The 19358-nt window shown below is 37.4% G+C and overlaps 1 protein-coding gene across 2 annotated transcripts in view; it reads right to left on the bottom strand.

Annotated features, from left to right (window-relative positions):
* Positions 1 to 19358, bottom strand: part of LOC126354856 (tektin-3-like) — a 111507-nt gene that overhangs the window by 16862 nt on the left and 75287 nt on the right. For both annotated transcript variants that reach the window (XM_050004844.1, XM_050004843.1), the window contains exons 6-7: positions 12473 to 12621; positions 2801 to 3023 (exon numbers count right to left, since the gene is read on the bottom strand). In XM_050004844.1, the coding sequence (XP_049860801.1) occupies positions 2801 to 3023; positions 12473 to 12621 (372 nt within the window). The remainder of the gene's footprint in view (positions 1 to 2800; positions 3024 to 12472; positions 12622 to 19358) is intronic.

Raw genomic sequence — 19358 nt, 5'->3', positions numbered from 1 at the left:
CTTTGTCTGTGAGATCATTTATGTATGTAGTGAACAAAAATGGTCCTATAACACTTTCCTGTGACACTCCTGATGATACCTTTGTCTTTAAAGAACACTTGCCATCCAGGACAACATACTGAGTTCTATCACTTATGAAGTCTTTGAGTCATTCACATCTCAGGGAACGTAGTCCATACGTTCGTAACTTCATTAACAGTATGTGGTGGGGGACCATGTCAAATGCTTTCTGGTCATCTAATAATATGGAATCCGCGTGTTGTTCTTTACTGTGGTTTGCAGGATATCGTATGATAAAAGGGCAAGATGAGTTTGGCTGGTTTGTTGATTTGGGGGATGGGACCAAACAGTGAGGTCATCGGTCCTATCAGATGAGGGAAGGATGGGGAAGGAAATCTGTCATGCCCTTTCAAAGGAACCATCCCAGCATTTGCCTGAAGTGATTTAGGGAAATCACAGAAAAACTAAATCAGGATCACTGGATATGGATTTGAACCATCGTCCTCCCAAATGCAGGTCCAGTGTGCTAACCACTGTGCCACCTTGCTCAGTTGGAGGTGACTTTCACACAATTGATGCTTTTTAAATCTGTGATGATTTATGGACAGAAGCTTTTCAGTCTCAATGAAATTTATTATATCTGAACTTAGAATGTGCTCGCGAATTAAGCAACAAACCATTGTTGAGGATATTGGTCTGTAATTTTGCAGGTCCATTCTTTCACCCTTCTTATATGAAGGAGTCACCTGCACTTTTGCTCAATCATTTGGGAGTTTGCATTGGGTGAGAGATTCGTGATAAATGCAAGCTAAGTAAGGGGCCAAAGCCGAGAGTACACTCTGTTAACACTGAACTGAGATTCCATCTGGATTTATTTGTGTTCAGCTCTTTTTGTCACTTTTCAATACCAGGGATGCCTATTTCTATGTCCTCCATAAGGGGACCTGTGCAGTGGTCAAGCAACAGTATGTCTGCATGCTCCTCCTGAGTGAATGACTTTTTACAAGTTAAATTTAAAACTTTAGCTTTCCTTTTCCTTTCTTCTGTTGGTACACCAGGCTGTTTGATGAGTGAGTTACTTTACATAGGATCAGAATTTTCTTGGATTATCAGCGAGATTTTTTGCTGAGGTATAATGCTGGAAGTTGTATACTTCTCACATCATTCTACCTATTCACGCCTGTTGATATTTTTGGTTCTTTTTTGGACAGACTCAACACTCTCTACTTCCACAGCATTTTCCAAGTTTTGTTATAAAACCTTGTTGGGTCTTTTCAGTTCTTCATTCACTTACTTGGCCCCCTGGAACACCATTTACATTCATTTTAAACTCTGCATGCAATTCCTGTACCTCCATTCACTGTGTAAATAGGACGCTAACAACTGTTTATCTGATATTTCCGACATGATGATCTCATGATAATTAATCCCTGTCTCTATACTGACACTGTCAGTATAAAGACCTATCAGGGCTGGTTGTTGCTACTAGGTCTAAAATATTTCCATTGTGTATGGGCTGTCTAAGTAGCTGGTCAAGACTCTTTTCGGACACATGTTCAGAACTGCTTTACAAGACTATCTGTTCATTACCATCTTCAAAGAATCATAGACACCTAGACTATATTCGGTAGGTTATAGGTTAAAGTTACCTCCAACAGAGATGGAATGACCAGAGTCCTTCCAAGCTACTGAGTGTAGACTTTCTTTGAATTATATCACAACTGCTATAGTGGAAACGGCTGGCTGGTAAAATCATGTAATGATTAACCAACATCACCTAAGCCAATTACTCACATGCAGTTAACTCTGCAGTCACTTTCAATTTTGACCTCAATAGACACAATATTTTTGTTGTCTGCAATGGAGAGGCCACTTCCAATTGAGTCCTACCTGTCTTTTTCAAATGCATTCCATGCACTGTTGAATATTTTGGAGTTTTTTAGTTTGTGTTTCATCCAGCTCTTGGTTCCAAGTACAATCTGAGCATGTCAACTTTCCTGCAGGGCGATAAATTGAGGAACTTTGTTACCAGTGCTTAAGAAATTTACCGTTACAATTTTGACATTTGTAGTGCCTTTACTTTGTACACAATAAACAGCTAATAAGATGGTACCTAACAACATGGATATTTTTCTGTAAAGAGGGCACAGGCTCACAAGCTACTTTCATTTGCTAGACAACAGCAGAAAATCACATCCACGATATTACCTATGGAGTAATAATGGAAATGAAAAAGACCGAGTGTTGAACAATTTGTACATGCCAGCAGCATAATAAGACAGTAATAAGGGCAAAACTGAAGCCATTTCTATAGATAGATAAGACACCATGATACACTCTGGACTGCAAGTGATTTGCTGCAAAATAACACTTACTAACATGGCTGAAACAACAATACTAGACAACTGAAACAACACAACTGGCTATTGTCTACCTAATACTCAGACTAATGTGTACCTAGAGTAACTGAACTCTTTTGGTCCTGTTGATAGAGTATCAATACAATGAATGTGCTCCTGTAAGAAATGAAATGTTTTTCAACTTCCCATATGGATAAGATTTCGAATCTCAGAAAGTTATGTATTTCTGGACATACGATTATAGGAATTTTTTTTAGTACTACCTCTTCTCAAAATACACAATGTTTTCTTTAAAAAACATGTGCATAAGTCAAAGTACTAACATACTTTGACATAAATGCATACTTGTATTATGATTTGGTCATTGAGCTATTTTGACTATTTTTAAGACAAATTAGTAAATCATGATGATGATTTAAAGCTGTTCAACAGAAAATTACCTTATGTAAATGCATTTGTAATTTATTCTTTGCTTCCAGTATTTCTGATGACCTGTTTGCCAATGAATTATTTGTAGCATTCCATGAATTCCAGATTTCATTTGCACAGGCATTTATAAGATTATCACTGTCAGAACGAGACTGTGAAGACTTAAAACGCTCATTTTGTGATCGTTGGATTATGCGATTACTATTCTCAGCCCATGTTTCTGGAACAGTTACCCTGAAATATGAATAACTCATGCATCACAGAAAAATAAATACAAAAATGTTTAACACACATAAAACAGTTGACTTACCCAGAATTACATACAAGGGCAGTGGCCTCTAACACAGTTGACAGCAACACACAAATTAGGACCCATACAATAGATGGAAACAAGAGAGATGAAAACAAAGGGAAAGGTGTCAGCAGTGTTGTGGGATCATGAATTATAGACTATTAAACGAAAGACCATTTTTTTTTAAAAAAAAAAGGATGATAGCACATGGGGTTAAATGACACAACAAAATAGACAAAAGTAAATCTGGATGGTCAGACAGTGTTTGAATCCAACTCTTCTTACATATGAGCCCAGTGCAATAAATAATGCACTACCTTACTACTTTCGTGAGTTAGAGATAGCAAAAAAGGCAAACACAAAAAGGGAAAAAAGTTGGATAACTGAGTCGATAAAATGGGTGTAATAAGAAAAGCATGAAGGTACGCTGGAGGATGACTGACAGACTGAACAGAAAATGACAGAGTATGAAAGGAAAGCTAAGGCAGGGTGAGATACAGGATGGTATCAGCATGAATGGTTGTGATCAAAGGCAGGTTCCCACCCCCACAAAAAAAGGAAAGTGGTCCTAGATAGAAGGATATATAATGATGTGTATGTGGTTGCAAGCATTCAGGTCTTATGAACTGCCAGAACCCTCATGAACGTGTAGGGGTCACAGCAGATGTGGCTTGTAGTTAAAGACTCTGAGACAAACGTACCTCAAAATATATTTCTCTGTAATGTATTACAGAATTTAAATTATGAGGACATATTTCAAATATTTCCAACTTGAATAATGGCAATCAACATTTCCGGAATTCATACCGAGTGATGTTTTTCATACACGTAGCAGCTAGTCTTAAGGCTGTACCTTGATATGACGGTTAGATCTATGTAGTAGCGTCTTGGGGGCATTGCTTCCACAGAGTGCAGCTCTTATGGGCCTCCTGAAAGCTCAACTAGCAGAGTCTAATAGTGTCCCACTAATTTTCATATTATTTTCAAGTTCTGTTGTTTATATAAAAAGGGAGTGAACAGAGCAGCTGAAACTTCACCATCAGAGCGCTCTCTCTGTCTATTTCTATGTTTTCATATGTTATTAACTGATGTTAAGTATCAATAGTGTTTTAGATAGATTTTTTCTGGAACTGGAAATTCTATTCACTGTGGGAATAATTTTGTAGCTATCTCACCAGATTTCACCAGAATGTGGCAACATAAGTATCACCACCTAGCAAGAGTTTCACAAATGAACAGAGGAAATACTTGCTTGAAAAATGTCAATTTACCATTATTATCAAGTTTCTTTTTGTGAGGGCATTACGCCTGAGTTCTAGTGAGATTTACTTTCTTGCAAATAACTGCAGCATACTGTGAATCTGAAAACAGCACAATATGAGTTCAGTGTGCAATTTATTACACAAAAAATTGGAACATGAGCTTGAAAACAAACTATTTAACTGTCAAAAATTTAATGAAACGCTGTGCAGAATGGCAGACTAGATGATTTCATTTATAAAAAAAGGAATGAAGGTAAGTAAAACATGCACTGTTAGGTGATAAGGAGCAGTTCATTTGTTGTTGCTAACTATTTAGGCTACTAAACGAAGTGCTTAAAAATGAGTGGAAATGTTTTTTTTTTCCAAGTGAAGCCACATTTACCAACATTTTAGCACAATGAAACAACTACAAATGACACATTCTGGAGAGACAGTTGATGTGGTGTATCACTTAAACTTCAGGGTGTCCATAATTGAAGTTCCTGTTTCAAAATGGTGAAGAAAGAGAACCACTTCCCAGAATAATCAAATCAATGACAATGCAGCAGCCACTTCACTTGCTGTGCAATGTGTAGAGGAGCATCATCTTGCCTAACAATGATCCTATCCACACATCCACGCTATTGTAGGGTTGGAATGGCATTGGGCGTTGGTGCACAAAGACTCTCATAGTGAAATCTGAACAACATATTACTGATGCAGGGGGAAATGTTACGGAATAAAAAACAAGTAACGAAAAATTTGCCACTAAATGACACTGTAAGCTTTTTAAAATAAACGGGGTGGTACAAACAACAGATGAACTGGAATACAATGGCTATGGTTTTTGCTGTAAATTACACCATCTGTGCACCACTGCACAAATTCAGCATTCAACAGTTGTGACACTGTTAGTTAAGAAAGCCCATCCACCCTGGCTAGGCCGTACCAGATTGGATGTTAAAAATTGGTTTTTAATTGTCTGGATACCAAAAACCACATACAAAACAAAATGAAATCAGATTTTAATTTTCTGGGACCGAAAACTACATGAAAAGCACAATGACATCACTTTCCAATTAAAAGAAAGACTAAAAGTATAATTGCACATCTTTCCAAATATGCCAATATTACTAACTGAATTCCTGTGCTCTAGTACTAACTAACTATGAGAACAGAAATGCCCTTTGTGTGGCTCTACGTTGAACTGGTACTGGACATCAGACAGTGATAACAACAGGTGAATAAAAACAGTAGCATAGGGATCCTCACTAAATAATTGTAGCTTCTATAACGGTAACCCTTAAATGAAGGCGCCCGGTTAACATAAAAGATTTGTTTCACTGGTCAAAGCCGAAACTTCCTGGCAGATTAAAACTGTGTGCCCGACTGAGACTCGAACTCGGGACCTTTGCCTTTCGCGGGCAAGTGCTCTACCAACTGAGCTACCGAAGCACGACTCACGTCCGGTACTCACAGCTTTAGTTCTGCCAGTATCCGTCTCCTACCTTCCAAACTTTACAGAAGCTCTTCTGCGAACCTTGCAGAACTAGCACTCCTGAAAGAAAGGATATTGCGGAGACATGGCTTAGCCACAGCCTGGGGGATGTTTCCAGAATGAGATTTTCACTCTGCAGCGGAGTGTGCACTGATATTCTGGTCAAAGCCATTCAATTGAAATACCTTCAAGAATGTTTGTTAAATAAAGCTCTTTGCCTAAAGTCGTTTTACAGTAAATGAAAAGTAAATTCATACAGTAAACTCAATTTTCTGAGCACCCATTATAACACATCCTGCAAATGAGTCTAATGTCTTCTATGATGTTAGGTTGGGCTTCACCATTGTTTTCACATTTCCAAAAGTGAAAATGCTCATGCAGGAGAAATGTGTTGAAATTTAAACTCTCAGAGCTAAAGGTTTAAATTCTGTTGCGACATAAATAGAGGGGGAGGACCCAATTGGCTATTTGTAAAACTATAGTTCTGAAACGGAAAGTCACTCTCCTTGGGGATAGAACCGACATGGCCCGGCACCTCAACAGTGGGTGGTAGATGACAATAAACAAACAGTGAGGACTGGACTGGTGAGCACCTACCAACTGTTTACTCATAAGCTTTCTTGAGAGTACAAATTTGACATGGTCACAGCTAATAAGCAATACGCTACAGTGTTTGCAGTAGCAGCATGAGTGACTAGCTGCCCAAGTCTGCCATTAAGTAATACATCATTATAGTATAATCACATCATGAGATAGGTCTGAAACAGTCTCATCTTCATATAAGAAAGTCATAAAAGAATGAGTATTAATATTCTTTGGAAATCTTGCAGATTCCTACTGTTAATTGCTTACTTTGTTGGGGGGGGGGGGACCTTATTGAACACCATTTCATTTATCATCATCATCATCAGGTTCAGGTTGCAGTTCTGTTTTCTGGCTGCTGGTGACAACTTGATCTACATTTTTACAGCTCTTTTTCATGGATTCCATCCCAAAGGAGACAACTTTTGGCAACATCCTTCTTAACTATGTTGATCCATCTTCTTCTTGGCCATTCAATGTATCTTTTCCCATTTATAGTCATTTCAAAGAAATTTCATGGCCATCCTGGTTTCTTCCATCCGTTGCACATGACCATACATCTTAAGCTGGATTGGCAGAGTTTTTCCAGTACATTGAGTTTTACACCTGCATCCATTCTATTTGTTTAATTTCTTATCTTGTCCTTTTTTGTTTGCATCAGCACAAATATAAGAAACTTCATTTCAGCAACTTGGACTTTGTTAGTCTCTCTCTCTCTCTCTGTCAGAGCACAGGTCTACAATGAGTACATCAAAATGGGAGTATAATAGGTGTTGAAGAGGGTTAGTTTTGTCTTGTGTGGTATCTGGTTGTTTCAAAGGAAGCACCTTACTTGATCGTAAAACTAGGCAGCTTCATGCATACAGTTTAGAATTTCACTTCGAGTTAAGTTTTTGCAATCCATCACACTGTCGAAATTTAGAAAATGTTGCACATTCATCAGGGGTATTCTAGCAGACCACTGCACTAAAATGCTAAATTCCACATATCAACTTACACCAGTGGGTAATCTAAATGAAAATTACGTTTGTTTCTTGTATTGCTGTTGTTTCAATCACAGTTTACCTATAAGTGGTTTTTATTGTTAGCTACACGATCATTCAAGACTAGAGTTATTATAAAATTTGTTTCAGCATTCCAAGATCTTTGTAGAGACCTCTGCAAACATGAGGTTATCTACGTAAAGTTGCTCTAGACTTCTCTGAAGAACTCCTAATTTCACCTTTGTTTCTGATAAATATTTACCATAAAGGGTAAAGTACTGTGTTCCATCTCTAACAAGTCTTCAAGTCACTCGTATATCTGAGGGTATGCCCCATATGCTTGGATTTTTGCTCAAAGTATGAAGTGTGATACGGTGCTGACACTTATTGGAAAGTTAGGTGTATCTCTGGAGTGATGGATATTGTGTGTGAATATCACAAGCTGTGTTTCACTCAAGCAATATTTTTTACATCTATGCCAATCTAGAACAGAAGCTTTTCAGCCTCTTTATGATCTTAGAATATGGTCAAGGATCCTGAGGCATACTGATATTTTGGATAATGATAAATAATTTTGAGTATTCATTCTTTCATTATCTTCCTATATACGAGAGGAACCTGCATTTATTCCAGTTGCTTGGGACTGTTTGCTGTGCTAGAGATTCACGATAAATGCAAGCTAAGAAAGGGGACAATGACAGAGAGAACTCTGTAAACTTTAACTAGAAATCTTTGAGCCTGAGGCCTTACAGGTTTCCAATTGTTTTATTATAAAAATAAAAACTTGGCAGCTTGGGTGTGCCAGTAACATTTTTCCGGATGTCATCTGGCTGCTTGCTGCTACTGCTTATACAGCTACAAGCCACACTTCTATAGCCAGAAGCGGGAGATGGTATTACTCATACGCAACTCAACTGCGCATGCACACGAGCCCGCTCACAATTTCTCAAGCAAATCTAATGTAAACAGTTGTGACGTCATGCTCATCGGAGGCAATTTGTTGTTACGAAGCATTAAATAGTTTTCCTAAAGCCTTTGACACATTTTCCTGTTGGCAGACCCTTGTATGAGCACTGTGTTTTGCTGTTGTATATGGCGCATTTCCTTTGCAACTTAAGTTTTATATTTGTTTTTTTTTTTCTCTCATTCATTTTTTGTTGCTGCAGTATTATTCTGCAGTAATGGGATACAGTAATACTCTATTTTAGATTATTGGTTCTTACCAGTCAAAATTATAAAAATTTAACTGATAACTAAAACAAGGAAAAATTTATGGAATTCTAAAAAGTTCCCGGGTTTTTCCCGGATCTCCCAATTGTAAGTACTCACATAAGATATGCAAAATTACCAGGAAATGGTTGTGATGTGAACACGCTGATCTACTTTCACCATTGCATCCATGCACGAAATGTTGTCATCATTTAGCGACGAATGCGGCCTCCACAACTGCTCATTGTCATGGAAGACTTCATGGCCTTTGTCGAACTCATAACAATGCCACCTCACAGTTCTCAAAGCGACACAGTTCTTGCCATATGTGGGCTGCATTTCCATGTAGATCTCAATAGGTGTTCGTCCCTTGCTCCATAGAAAACAAATCACATTTCGTAGCTCTATCACCATGAACATGTGAAGCACAACTGCCATCTTTAAAAATTGGCAGCACTGCCATGCGATAAAGCTACCAGCAGATAAGGCTGGCACAAACCAAGAAAGGTCCAATGCTGGGAATGGATAGGTTGATTTTGCATTTACAGCTGCAATTTGGCCAAAAATTAGGGGCAAAGACTTTCTGATTTGCCCTCATACTATCACCTCTGGTTTGCATAGCTGTCATTATATTTCTGATGTGTGAAGCCAGTAGCAGTATGCTATCTTTGACTCTTCAACTTGACCTTCAGCAAGATAACAAAAGATTGCAGATTGCTCATTCTGTCCTGACCTACTTCTATAGAGAATGTATTTGACAGTTATATTGGCCAGCATTTTCTCCAAATTTCTCACCATCGGTTGCCAACACATTGGCATGGCACCATTCACCTGCTAGCCATTATGATTGATGAACCTTGGCATACAGCAGAAGCAGCATGGAGTAATGTACCTGTATTTGCCATCCAAGCTCAGTTCAATTTGATGCCTAGCTGGCTAGAACAACTGTTCTTCTGTGTACTAAATTTCACACCCTGTACACTCCCAGATTACTTACAAATTTAATAAAGCATTCTTCTTACTATATGACATATGCATTAAAGGTCAGATTTCATTATTTGCTATCCTGGTGCAGTTGTTTTATTGGCCAGCAGTGGAAATGTGCTATCCAAAATGCCATTGTCATTGCCCTACTGGTCTGGATGGTTAAAAGCTCCTGATTTATAATGAGCTATGCCGTTATGTAAAATATGTAATATTAATTTTTTATATTGTGTATGAAAATATGCTGTAGTTTTACTTGCAATATACCAGATGTTGTTGTTCCAGTTATTAATCATCAAAGGTCTGCTGTCAAAATAAGCTAGCCCTAATCAGTAGAATACGTATAAACTCAGTAGTACATGAAGCAGTGAATATGACACCAAATTTAATTTGTAATTTCATTTTTTTTTCATTCACGCATACACGGACTTCTACAATTTTCTAATGTCTTCATTATTAAGTCTCATAATGCAACTAATTTCGAAAACATGAATAAAAGTTGTAATTTGATTTCAGCTATAGTTTCCAGTGTAAAAAACTCCAATGTCAGCAACTTGGAGAATTACATAGTCCAACTGTATACAAAGTTAACATTATGTACAGAAATATATGTAAGAGTGCATATAGTAAGTTTATAATAGCAGAACAAGGAGCTCCTGAATGTCAAATGAAAGTGGGCTTTGGTGATGTATTACTTGTTATAACACGTAATTTGAAAGCATAGTGACTAAAGAAATTGTTATTTGGCACACAACTGTAATATTTGAAACATCATCAACATACTGACAGTAAGTATTAGATGGTATTAAGCCACTTGAAGACGGAAAAAAACAGGGAAGTTACAAAAATAATTTGCTGTTGTATCTTGCAAATAATGCAGCTTTATTGTTAGAAATTTCACAAACATCATTTAACAGAGCAAAAAACGTGTTAGAAAAACATGAAATCAGTCTTCTAATACTGATTGCAAAGACAGAAAGAATAAGATTTGGAACTTCAAAGTAATCACGCAATTAAAATATTTGTACTAACAAATAATGAACCGACAAGCTTTAAGTGGGGAAATAAATACTGCTCTTGTGTGCTCAAGAACAGCCAAAATGATTTTTGTAAGATGGGCTTGAAAGCTAGGCATCTCTGACAAAAAGCAACAATTATGATTTTTATAGCAAAAAACTGTTCAACTGGTAACTGTGAGCTGATACTTGATTATTCAAAGTTAAATACTTCATAAGATACAAAATGTATTATTTCATGCTATCATTTCTGTGTGCATAAAAAGTGGGAAAAATCTATTAATATTTTTCAATGTAACACACAAGTAACTCAATAAATTATAAAAATGAACTTTTCCAATAATTTAGATGTGTTTGTATGTGTGTTGCAAATACCATCTTACACAGTCCCTCATCAGTCCACCTGTTAGTTTCCCACATTTAAACTAACGGGAAAATTTATAATGATACTTAGTGTACAATAACAAACATCATCATATTCTGAGGAACATGTACCATTTCAAGCAGGATTGCTCAGCTCCATGATTTCATGGAGCCCTTGGCCAACTGCATTCTTCAGATGATCAAAATCAAATTACTAAGAATGTATTGTTAAGGGTGTTTAGTAGCTTGTCTGTGGCGATCTTTTCCTAAACACAGTGTTATTTAAAACTGCAATAAAGTTTCCTCGCTAACTATATCTACATCTGCATCTACACCCCGCAAACCACCGTGAAGTGCATGGCAGAGGGATGTCACATTTTACCAGTTATTAGAGTTTCTTCATGTACGGAGCACAGGAAGAATGATTGTTTGAATGCCTCTGTGTGTGCTGTAATTAAGCTAACCTTGCCCTCACAATCCCTATTTGAACCATATGTTCTAGTATTTTTGTAGAGTCATCATTCAATGCCGGTTCTTGAAACTTTGTTAGTAGACCTTCTTAGAATAATTTATGCCTATCTTGAAGAGTCTGCCAGTTCAGTTTCTTTGGCATCTTGGTAGCTCTCTCCTACAGGTCAAATAAACCTGTGACCATTTGTGCTGCCTTCCCTGTAAACATTCAATATCCCCTGTTAGTCATATATGGTATGGGCCCCAAACACTTGAAAAATATTCCAGAGTGGGTCACACGACTGATTTGTAGACCAATTGCTCTTCCTCAGTATGCCACCAATAAACTGAAGTCTTCCACCTTCTTTACCCATGACACAGCCTATGTGATCATTCAATCTCATATTCCTACAGAGTGTTACGCCCAGGTATTTGTATGAGTTTGTTGATTCCAACTGTGAGTCATTGATACTGTAATCATAGGATACTATGTTTTCTCATTTTGTGATGTGCACAATTTTACATTTCCGAACATTTAAAGCAAGTTTTCATTCTTTGCACCACTGTGAAATCTTATCACGATCTCACTGAGTATTTATGCAGCTTCTCTCAGACAGTACTTCATTACAATTAACTGCATCACCTGCAAAAAGTCTGATGTAACTATATACATTGTTCACTGGGCCATTACTATACAACATTGACAGCAAGGGTCCTAACACACTTCCCTGGGACACACCCAAAGTTACTTCTACACCTGAAGCTTTCTCTCCAGCCAAGATAACAGGCTGCATCCTCTCTACCAAAAAGACCTCAATCCAGTCACAAATTTCATTCTGACTAGCCATGTTGTGTTTACACATTAGTTCGAGCTGTGTGTCATTGGAAAGATTCATATTATACTGTCACCTACATAGTGTACATTCACCCACAATAAATGCAAGTATCAGTTTAGTATCTTAATCATAAATCATAGTGCTCTAAAAATACCACAGATCTTAACTTACACTAGTAGGTAATTATGTATTTAAAAACAACAATGAGAATTTAATAAATCATACTTACGTTGGATCAAACTTTTCTATGCCCCCAAAATAATTGATGCCTCTTGAGAAGTTGTTCAACTGGTGGCACATTGTATCAATATCCAGTGTGGATTCTTTTAGGTTTAAATCGGTTTCCAACTCGTGCTGGGCAGCTCGATTGTTACGGAGCTTTATGAAATAAAAGAGAACAAATACTGTTTACTAAACAAAATCTGTTGACGGTGATGACCAATCATGCAAGATTATTGTTGTAGGTATGACAACAATAAAAGAATAATGATTTTATAAAATGTGTTCTAATTTATCATGAAACTTGATTACAACAACACACCATGACCTCTATAACTTAAATAAGGGAGTAGGGTTATTTTAAAAATAATTTTATTATATGAGATGTTTAGCCATAGCATGCTTAAAGAACTTTAGGTTGACTTACAGCTGGAGGATAAGTCGTAGATGCTGCATAGTCTGCAAGCAATCTTAAATCTCTTGACCAGTGGCTACAAATAATTATTGTGTATGCAGCAGCAATACCACAAAAAATTGTGTCAAGTCATAAGTTATACCTGGCAGAGGGAATTACATATGCTATGTGAGTGTAACACCATGAAAGGCCCCTATTCTGTACCCTAACATTGAATCGGTGTGTGGATATGCCGAATGTTCTTGGTTTTCATTGTGGGGCAGCAGGGCAGTGTGATGTGCCTTAAGAGCACTCATTGGGTTCTTCGTAACAATTTGCAGCCAAATGAGGATTAGATTAGATTAGATTAGATTAATACTTGTTCCATAGATCATGAATACGACACTTCGTAATGATGTGGAACGTGTCAGGTTAATAAAAGATGTCTGTACAAGAAATTACATTACACAAAATATTGCATGACACTAATGATTAAGTTTTTTTTTTTTTTTTTTTTTTTTTTTTTTTTTTTTTTTTTTTTTTTACTTACTTTATATCTAAAAATTCAGCCAATGAGTAGAAGGAGTTGTCATCTAGAAATTCTTTTAATTTATTTTTAAATGTTAGTTGGCTATCTGTCAGGCTTTTGATGCTGTTTGGTAGGTGCCCAAAGACTTTTGTGGCAGCATAATTTACCCCTTTCTGTGCCAAAGTCAGATTTAACCCTGCATAGTGAAGATCATCCTTTCTCCTGGTGTTATAGGTATGCACACTGCTATTACTTTTGAATTGGGTTGGATTATTATCAACAAATTTCATAAGGGAATATATATACTGTGAGGTTACTGTGAGGATCCCTAGATCCTTAAATAGATGTCTGCAGGATGACCGTGGGTGGGCTCCAGCAATTATTCTGATTACACGTTTTTGTGCAATGAATACTTTTCTACTCAACGATGAATTACCCCAGAATATGATGCCATACGAAAGCAGTGAATGAAAGTAGGCATAGTAAGCTAATTTACTGAGATTCTTATCACCAAAATTTGCAATAACCCTAATAGCATATGTAGCTGAACTCAGACGTTTCAGCAGACCATCAATGTGTTGCTTCCAGTTTAACCTCTCATCAATGGACACACCTAAAAATTTTGAAAATTCTACCTTAGCTACAGACTTCTGTTCAAATTCTATATTTATTACTGGAGTTTTGCCATTTACTGTACGGAACTGTATATACTGTGTTTTATCAAAATTTAAAGAGAGTCCGTTTGCTGAGAACCACTTAATAATTTTGTGAAAAACATCATTTACAATTACATCATTTAGTTCTTGGTTTTTGGATGTTATTACTATACTTGTATCATCAGCAAAAAGAACTAACTTTGCATCTTCATCAATGTGGAATGGTAAGTCATTAATGTATATCAAGAACAGTAAAGGACCTAAGACCGAACCCTGTGGGACCCCGTGCTTGATAGCACCCCAGTTTGAGGAATCAGCTGTTTTAACATTACACGAACCACTTATTTCAACTTTCTGCATTCTTCCAGTTAAGTATGAATTAAACCATTTGTGCACTGCCCCACTCAAACCATAATGATTTAGCTTATCTAAAAGAATTCCATGATTTACACAATCAAAGGCCTTTGAGAGATCACAAAAAATACCAATGGGTGATGTCCGGTTATTCAGAGCATTTAATATTTGATCAGTGAAAGCATATATAGCATTTTCTGTTGAAAAGCCTTTCTGAAAACCAAACTGACATTTTGTTAGTACTTTATTTTTACAAATATGGGAGGCTACTCTTGAATACATTACTTTCTCAAAAATTTTTGATAGAGCTGTCAGAAGAGAGATTGGGCGGTAGTTGTTGACATCCGACATATCCCCCTTTTTATGCAATGGTTTTACAATGGCATATTTCAGTCTATCAGGGAAAACACCCTGCTCCAAAGAGCTATTACATACGTGGCTGAGAATTCTACTTATCTGTGGGGAACAAGCTTTAAGTACTTTGCTGGAAATGCCATCAATTCCGTAAGAGCTTTTACTTTTCAGTGAGTTTATTATTTTACTGATTTCAGAGGGAGAGGTTGGTGGAATTACAGCTGTTTCAAACTGTGCAGGTATGGCCTCTTCTATTAATAGCCTTGCCTCTTCTAGTGAAGATCTAGATCCTATTTTCTCCACAACATTTAAAAAATGATTATTCAAAATATTTTCAATTTCTGATTGTTTGTTAGTGCACTTGTCATTCAATTTTATTGCACTAAAGTCTTCCTGTGCTCTTGGTTGCCCTGTTTCCCTTTCAATAATATTCCAAATTGCTTTAATTTTATTATCAGAGTTACTGATCTCAGACATGATACACATGCTTCTGGACTTTTTAATAACTTTTCTTAGTACCGCACAATAGTTTTTATAATATTGAACAATTTCGGGGTCAGTACTCCATCTAGGCATTCAATATCTTCTACATCTACACATATACTCGATGAGCCACTGTATAGTCATCACGGGATGTACTTCATATTATTATTAGTGGGTTTCTATCTTATTCCATTTTTATATTGAGCAGGGAGGAATGAATGTCTACACTAACATCTTGCATGTAATTTTCTACGAAGATCCACTGCATTTTCCCAAAATCCTTCCAACAAATGCAAGCCTTCCACAATACTGATTTTACATGATTTTTCTACACTGAAGACCCAAAGAAACTGGTGCATCTGCCTAATATCGTATAGGGCCCCTGCGAGCATGCAGAAGTGCTGCAACATGACATGGCATGAAGTTGATTAATGTCTGAAGTAGGGCTGTCCATAAATCCATAAAAAAGTGTTGTGGGGGGAACAGCACGATGCAAGGCATCCCAAATGTGCTCAATAATGTTCATATTTTGGGAGTTTGGTGGCCAGCAGAAGTGTTTAATCTCAGAAGAGTGTTCCTGGAGCCACTCTGTAGCAATTCTGGCATATGGTGTCGCACTGTCCTGCTGGAATTGCCCAAGTCCGTTGGAATTCACAACGGACATCAATGGATGTAGGTGATCAGACAGGATGCTAATGTACATGTCAACTGTCAAACTCGTATCTAAACAATATTGGAATGTAACACTATCTAGATATGTCAATCCAGATGTATCATGTATCCTATGTGCACATGCCCCACACAATTACAGAGCCTCCATCAGCTTGAACAGCCCCTGCTGAAATGCAGGATCCATGGATGCATGACATTGTCTCCATAACCGTACATGTCCATCCAATTGTATGATTGTATGAAATGAGACTTGTCCAACCAGTCAACATGTTTCCAGTTACCAACAGTCCAATGTTGGTGTTTACATGTCCACGCAAGGCATAAAGCTTTGTGTCTTGCAATCATCAAGGGTACATGTGTGGGCCTTCAGTACTGAAAGCCCATATTGATGATGCTTCATTGAATGGTTTGCACGCTGGCACTTGTTGATGATCCAGCATTGAAATCTGCAGCAATTTGCTGAAGGATTTCACTTCTGTCACGCTGAACAAATCTCTTCAGTCGTCATTGGTCCCATTCTTGCAGGATCTTTTTATAGCCACTGTGAAGTTGGAGATTTGATGTTTTACTGGATTCCTGATATTCACAATACACTTGTGAAATGTTCGTATGGGAAGATCTTCACTTCATCACTACCTTGGAGATGCTGTGTACCATTGTTTACGCGCCAACTATAACACTATGTTCAAACTCACTTAAATTTTGATAATGTACCACTGTAGCAGCAGTAAGCAAACTAACAACTGTGCCAGACGCTTGTCGTCTTATATAGGTGTTGCCGACTGCAGTGCTGTATTCTGCCTGTTTACATACCTCTGTATCTGAATACACATGTCTACACCCGTTTCTTTGACGCTTCAGTTTTTTTCCCCACCTATTAATACTATTCTTAAATAAGTATCTAATGTGATGTGTTCATGATGATGAAAACTAATACTGTGATTGGATACTATTGAATTCTTTCTCTTTTTTATAGGCATTATTTTGCATTTATCTACATTTAAAGAGAGCTGTCATCCATTACATCCACTGGAAGTGTTGTCCAACTCTTGCTGCAATTTCTTATGAATATCAACTACACTATTTTCCTGTGAACAACAGCGCCATAAACAACAAATTCCTATCAGATAAATTGTTTATGTGTGTGGGGAATATTAGAGCTCCTACTGCAGTTCACTGGGGTGCAGCCAATATTGCTCTCATTTCTGCTGAACATTAGCAGCCCAGTAAAATGTACAGTTAGTCAAAAATTCATAAAACTAATCACTTATCTTCAAAGACACTTTTCATGTAACTGTATCTCATTTGGCAGTTGATGACGTGGTGCATTGTCAATTGCCTCTTGAAACGCTAGGAAGGTAGAATCTACTTGTCCACTTGCATTTACTGTTCACAAGATATCATGTATGAATGAAGCAATGAATGAAGCAACAGCCAGTTATATTGTACTCCACTGCACTGGCCCCTGGAGCTGTGAGCTGAAATGACAGATTGGATCTGCACCTGTACAACTATTTATCCACTGAAATTCACTGATGAACCAAAACATTATGATCAATCGATTTGTGTATTGGTCAACATTTGGAACACAACCAGGAGAAATTCTGTTTGTGATGGATTCGACAAGTCCTTGGCAGGCTTTTGAAGCTATGTGGCACCTGATGTCTACATACAGGTCACACAATTTCTGGGCTGTTGATTTGTGGATGCTGAGCTGGCACCCAAGAGCATTCCAGACTTGTTCCACATGATTCAAATCTGATGGCCAGGACATCAATGCGAGTTCACTAGCATGTTCCTCAAGCCACTGTACAATGATTTTGGCCTCGTGAAATGGTTTACATGCAGTAAGGTTTTAAGCAGCACAACAGATGCCTCAACTTCCAGCATTCTGCTTTGCTTGAGTCAGATTCTTTCTGGGGCAGGGGGAAAAGTCTGTCACAAACGGTCTACGACAAAGAATTGTGGCAGTGACTCTGTTCAAGGGAGTGCTGTCATGGACTACATGTCTAGATCAGGTGTGTTATTTTTCTTTTTCTTTTATTTTCTTTGTGACCTTCGGACATGACCCACTCAGTCTCTGATACATAACAAGCTGTTTTTTTTTTTTTTTTTTTTTTAAAAAACCATATCCAATCTCACACACATATTTACACACATGATTTGTATAGAATACTGATACTGGTTGTAAATGGATTAATCAAATTGTGATATGTTCTCATCACTGAGATGAGATGTCACACCCCACACTCCTAAATATGGAACAGATAACATTCATGCCTCTTAAGAACTTTTCTGGCCCATGCTGCTTAAATTGCGTAAGTTGTATGAACATGACGATATTCAGTTACCTAATGTTGTTCTCTGAATTTTATTCAAAACTCTATGCAGTGGCCCAGAAACAAAATTACCACTAGGCCAGATAAGTCATCTGACCATAGATACTTGGTGCTGCCCACGTGATGCCAGGGCAGATCGCTAGTAAAAAAAACAAATAAGAAACTCAAAACTGTCTTTGGGTAGCAGGAAACCCAATTGTACAATAAAGTGCTGAACAAGAATAAAAATATAATTACTGCTGACTTATCTAAAATAGGCAGCACGAGCATGTCTCCGATATTACCACAGTATATGGTAAAGGCTTCTTCAGAGAACATAAAATATGAATTGATAAATATATCACATACATTAATTATAAAATACCACTGTGATTCTGCATTATGCTTCCACATCAATGCACGCCACTGGAAGGATCAGTCATAAAACACTAACCTCCTTCCACCTTTTGAAGCTCAACACATCCATCATTAAGGTGGGATGCGGTATCAAGTCATTCTGCCAAATTGTAAAGCATAAGGCTGCTCTTATAGTGCAACAGTGCAGAGTGACCAGTGTGTGTGTGATCAGAGCAGTACAGCATTCATGAAATAAATCAGCATTGAAGGGATCAAACATGTCTGCCTGAAGAGCTGTGACCATTGTGTCTGAGTAATTCTAAAAGAGCTTGGGAACCACAGCAGCATCAGACTATTGCTACAGGTAGCAGAATCAGATAGGTTTGCCATTGTTGTGCTTGTTTTTCACTTGCAGTTTTGTTACAAAAATTGCATTAGTGGACATGCTGGTGTCAAATATGTTTATTTGGTGCCCTTGTCCACTGTAAAAATCATCATCAAAGACTCATTTGGAACAAGTTATGGGATGAGGTAGCCATATAGTTACACACTATGTTACAGTGAAAAACTTTTACATTTACTTACCATTTTTAGTTCTTTTATTGGCTCAAAATGACAGCCAATAATAAAGTGCAAAGCAACACAACTAACAACCAAATGAAAACCATACTTCACTGTGTTACAGAAAGTCTGCATGGATTTCTTTCTTGGATAGCCTTATTCAAAGCTCTGTTTAAGTGTCACCCCGTCAGATGATAAAATGCATGCTATTCTTGATT

Source organism: Schistocerca gregaria, chromosome 3, assembly GCF_023897955.1.
Source record: "Schistocerca gregaria isolate iqSchGreg1 chromosome 3, iqSchGreg1.2, whole genome shotgun sequence".
NCBI classification, from domain to species: domain Eukaryota; kingdom Metazoa; phylum Arthropoda; class Insecta; order Orthoptera; family Acrididae; genus Schistocerca; species Schistocerca gregaria.
The sequence above is the reverse complement of the archived record's forward strand: the minus strand, read 5'-3'. Positions and strand labels throughout refer to the sequence as shown.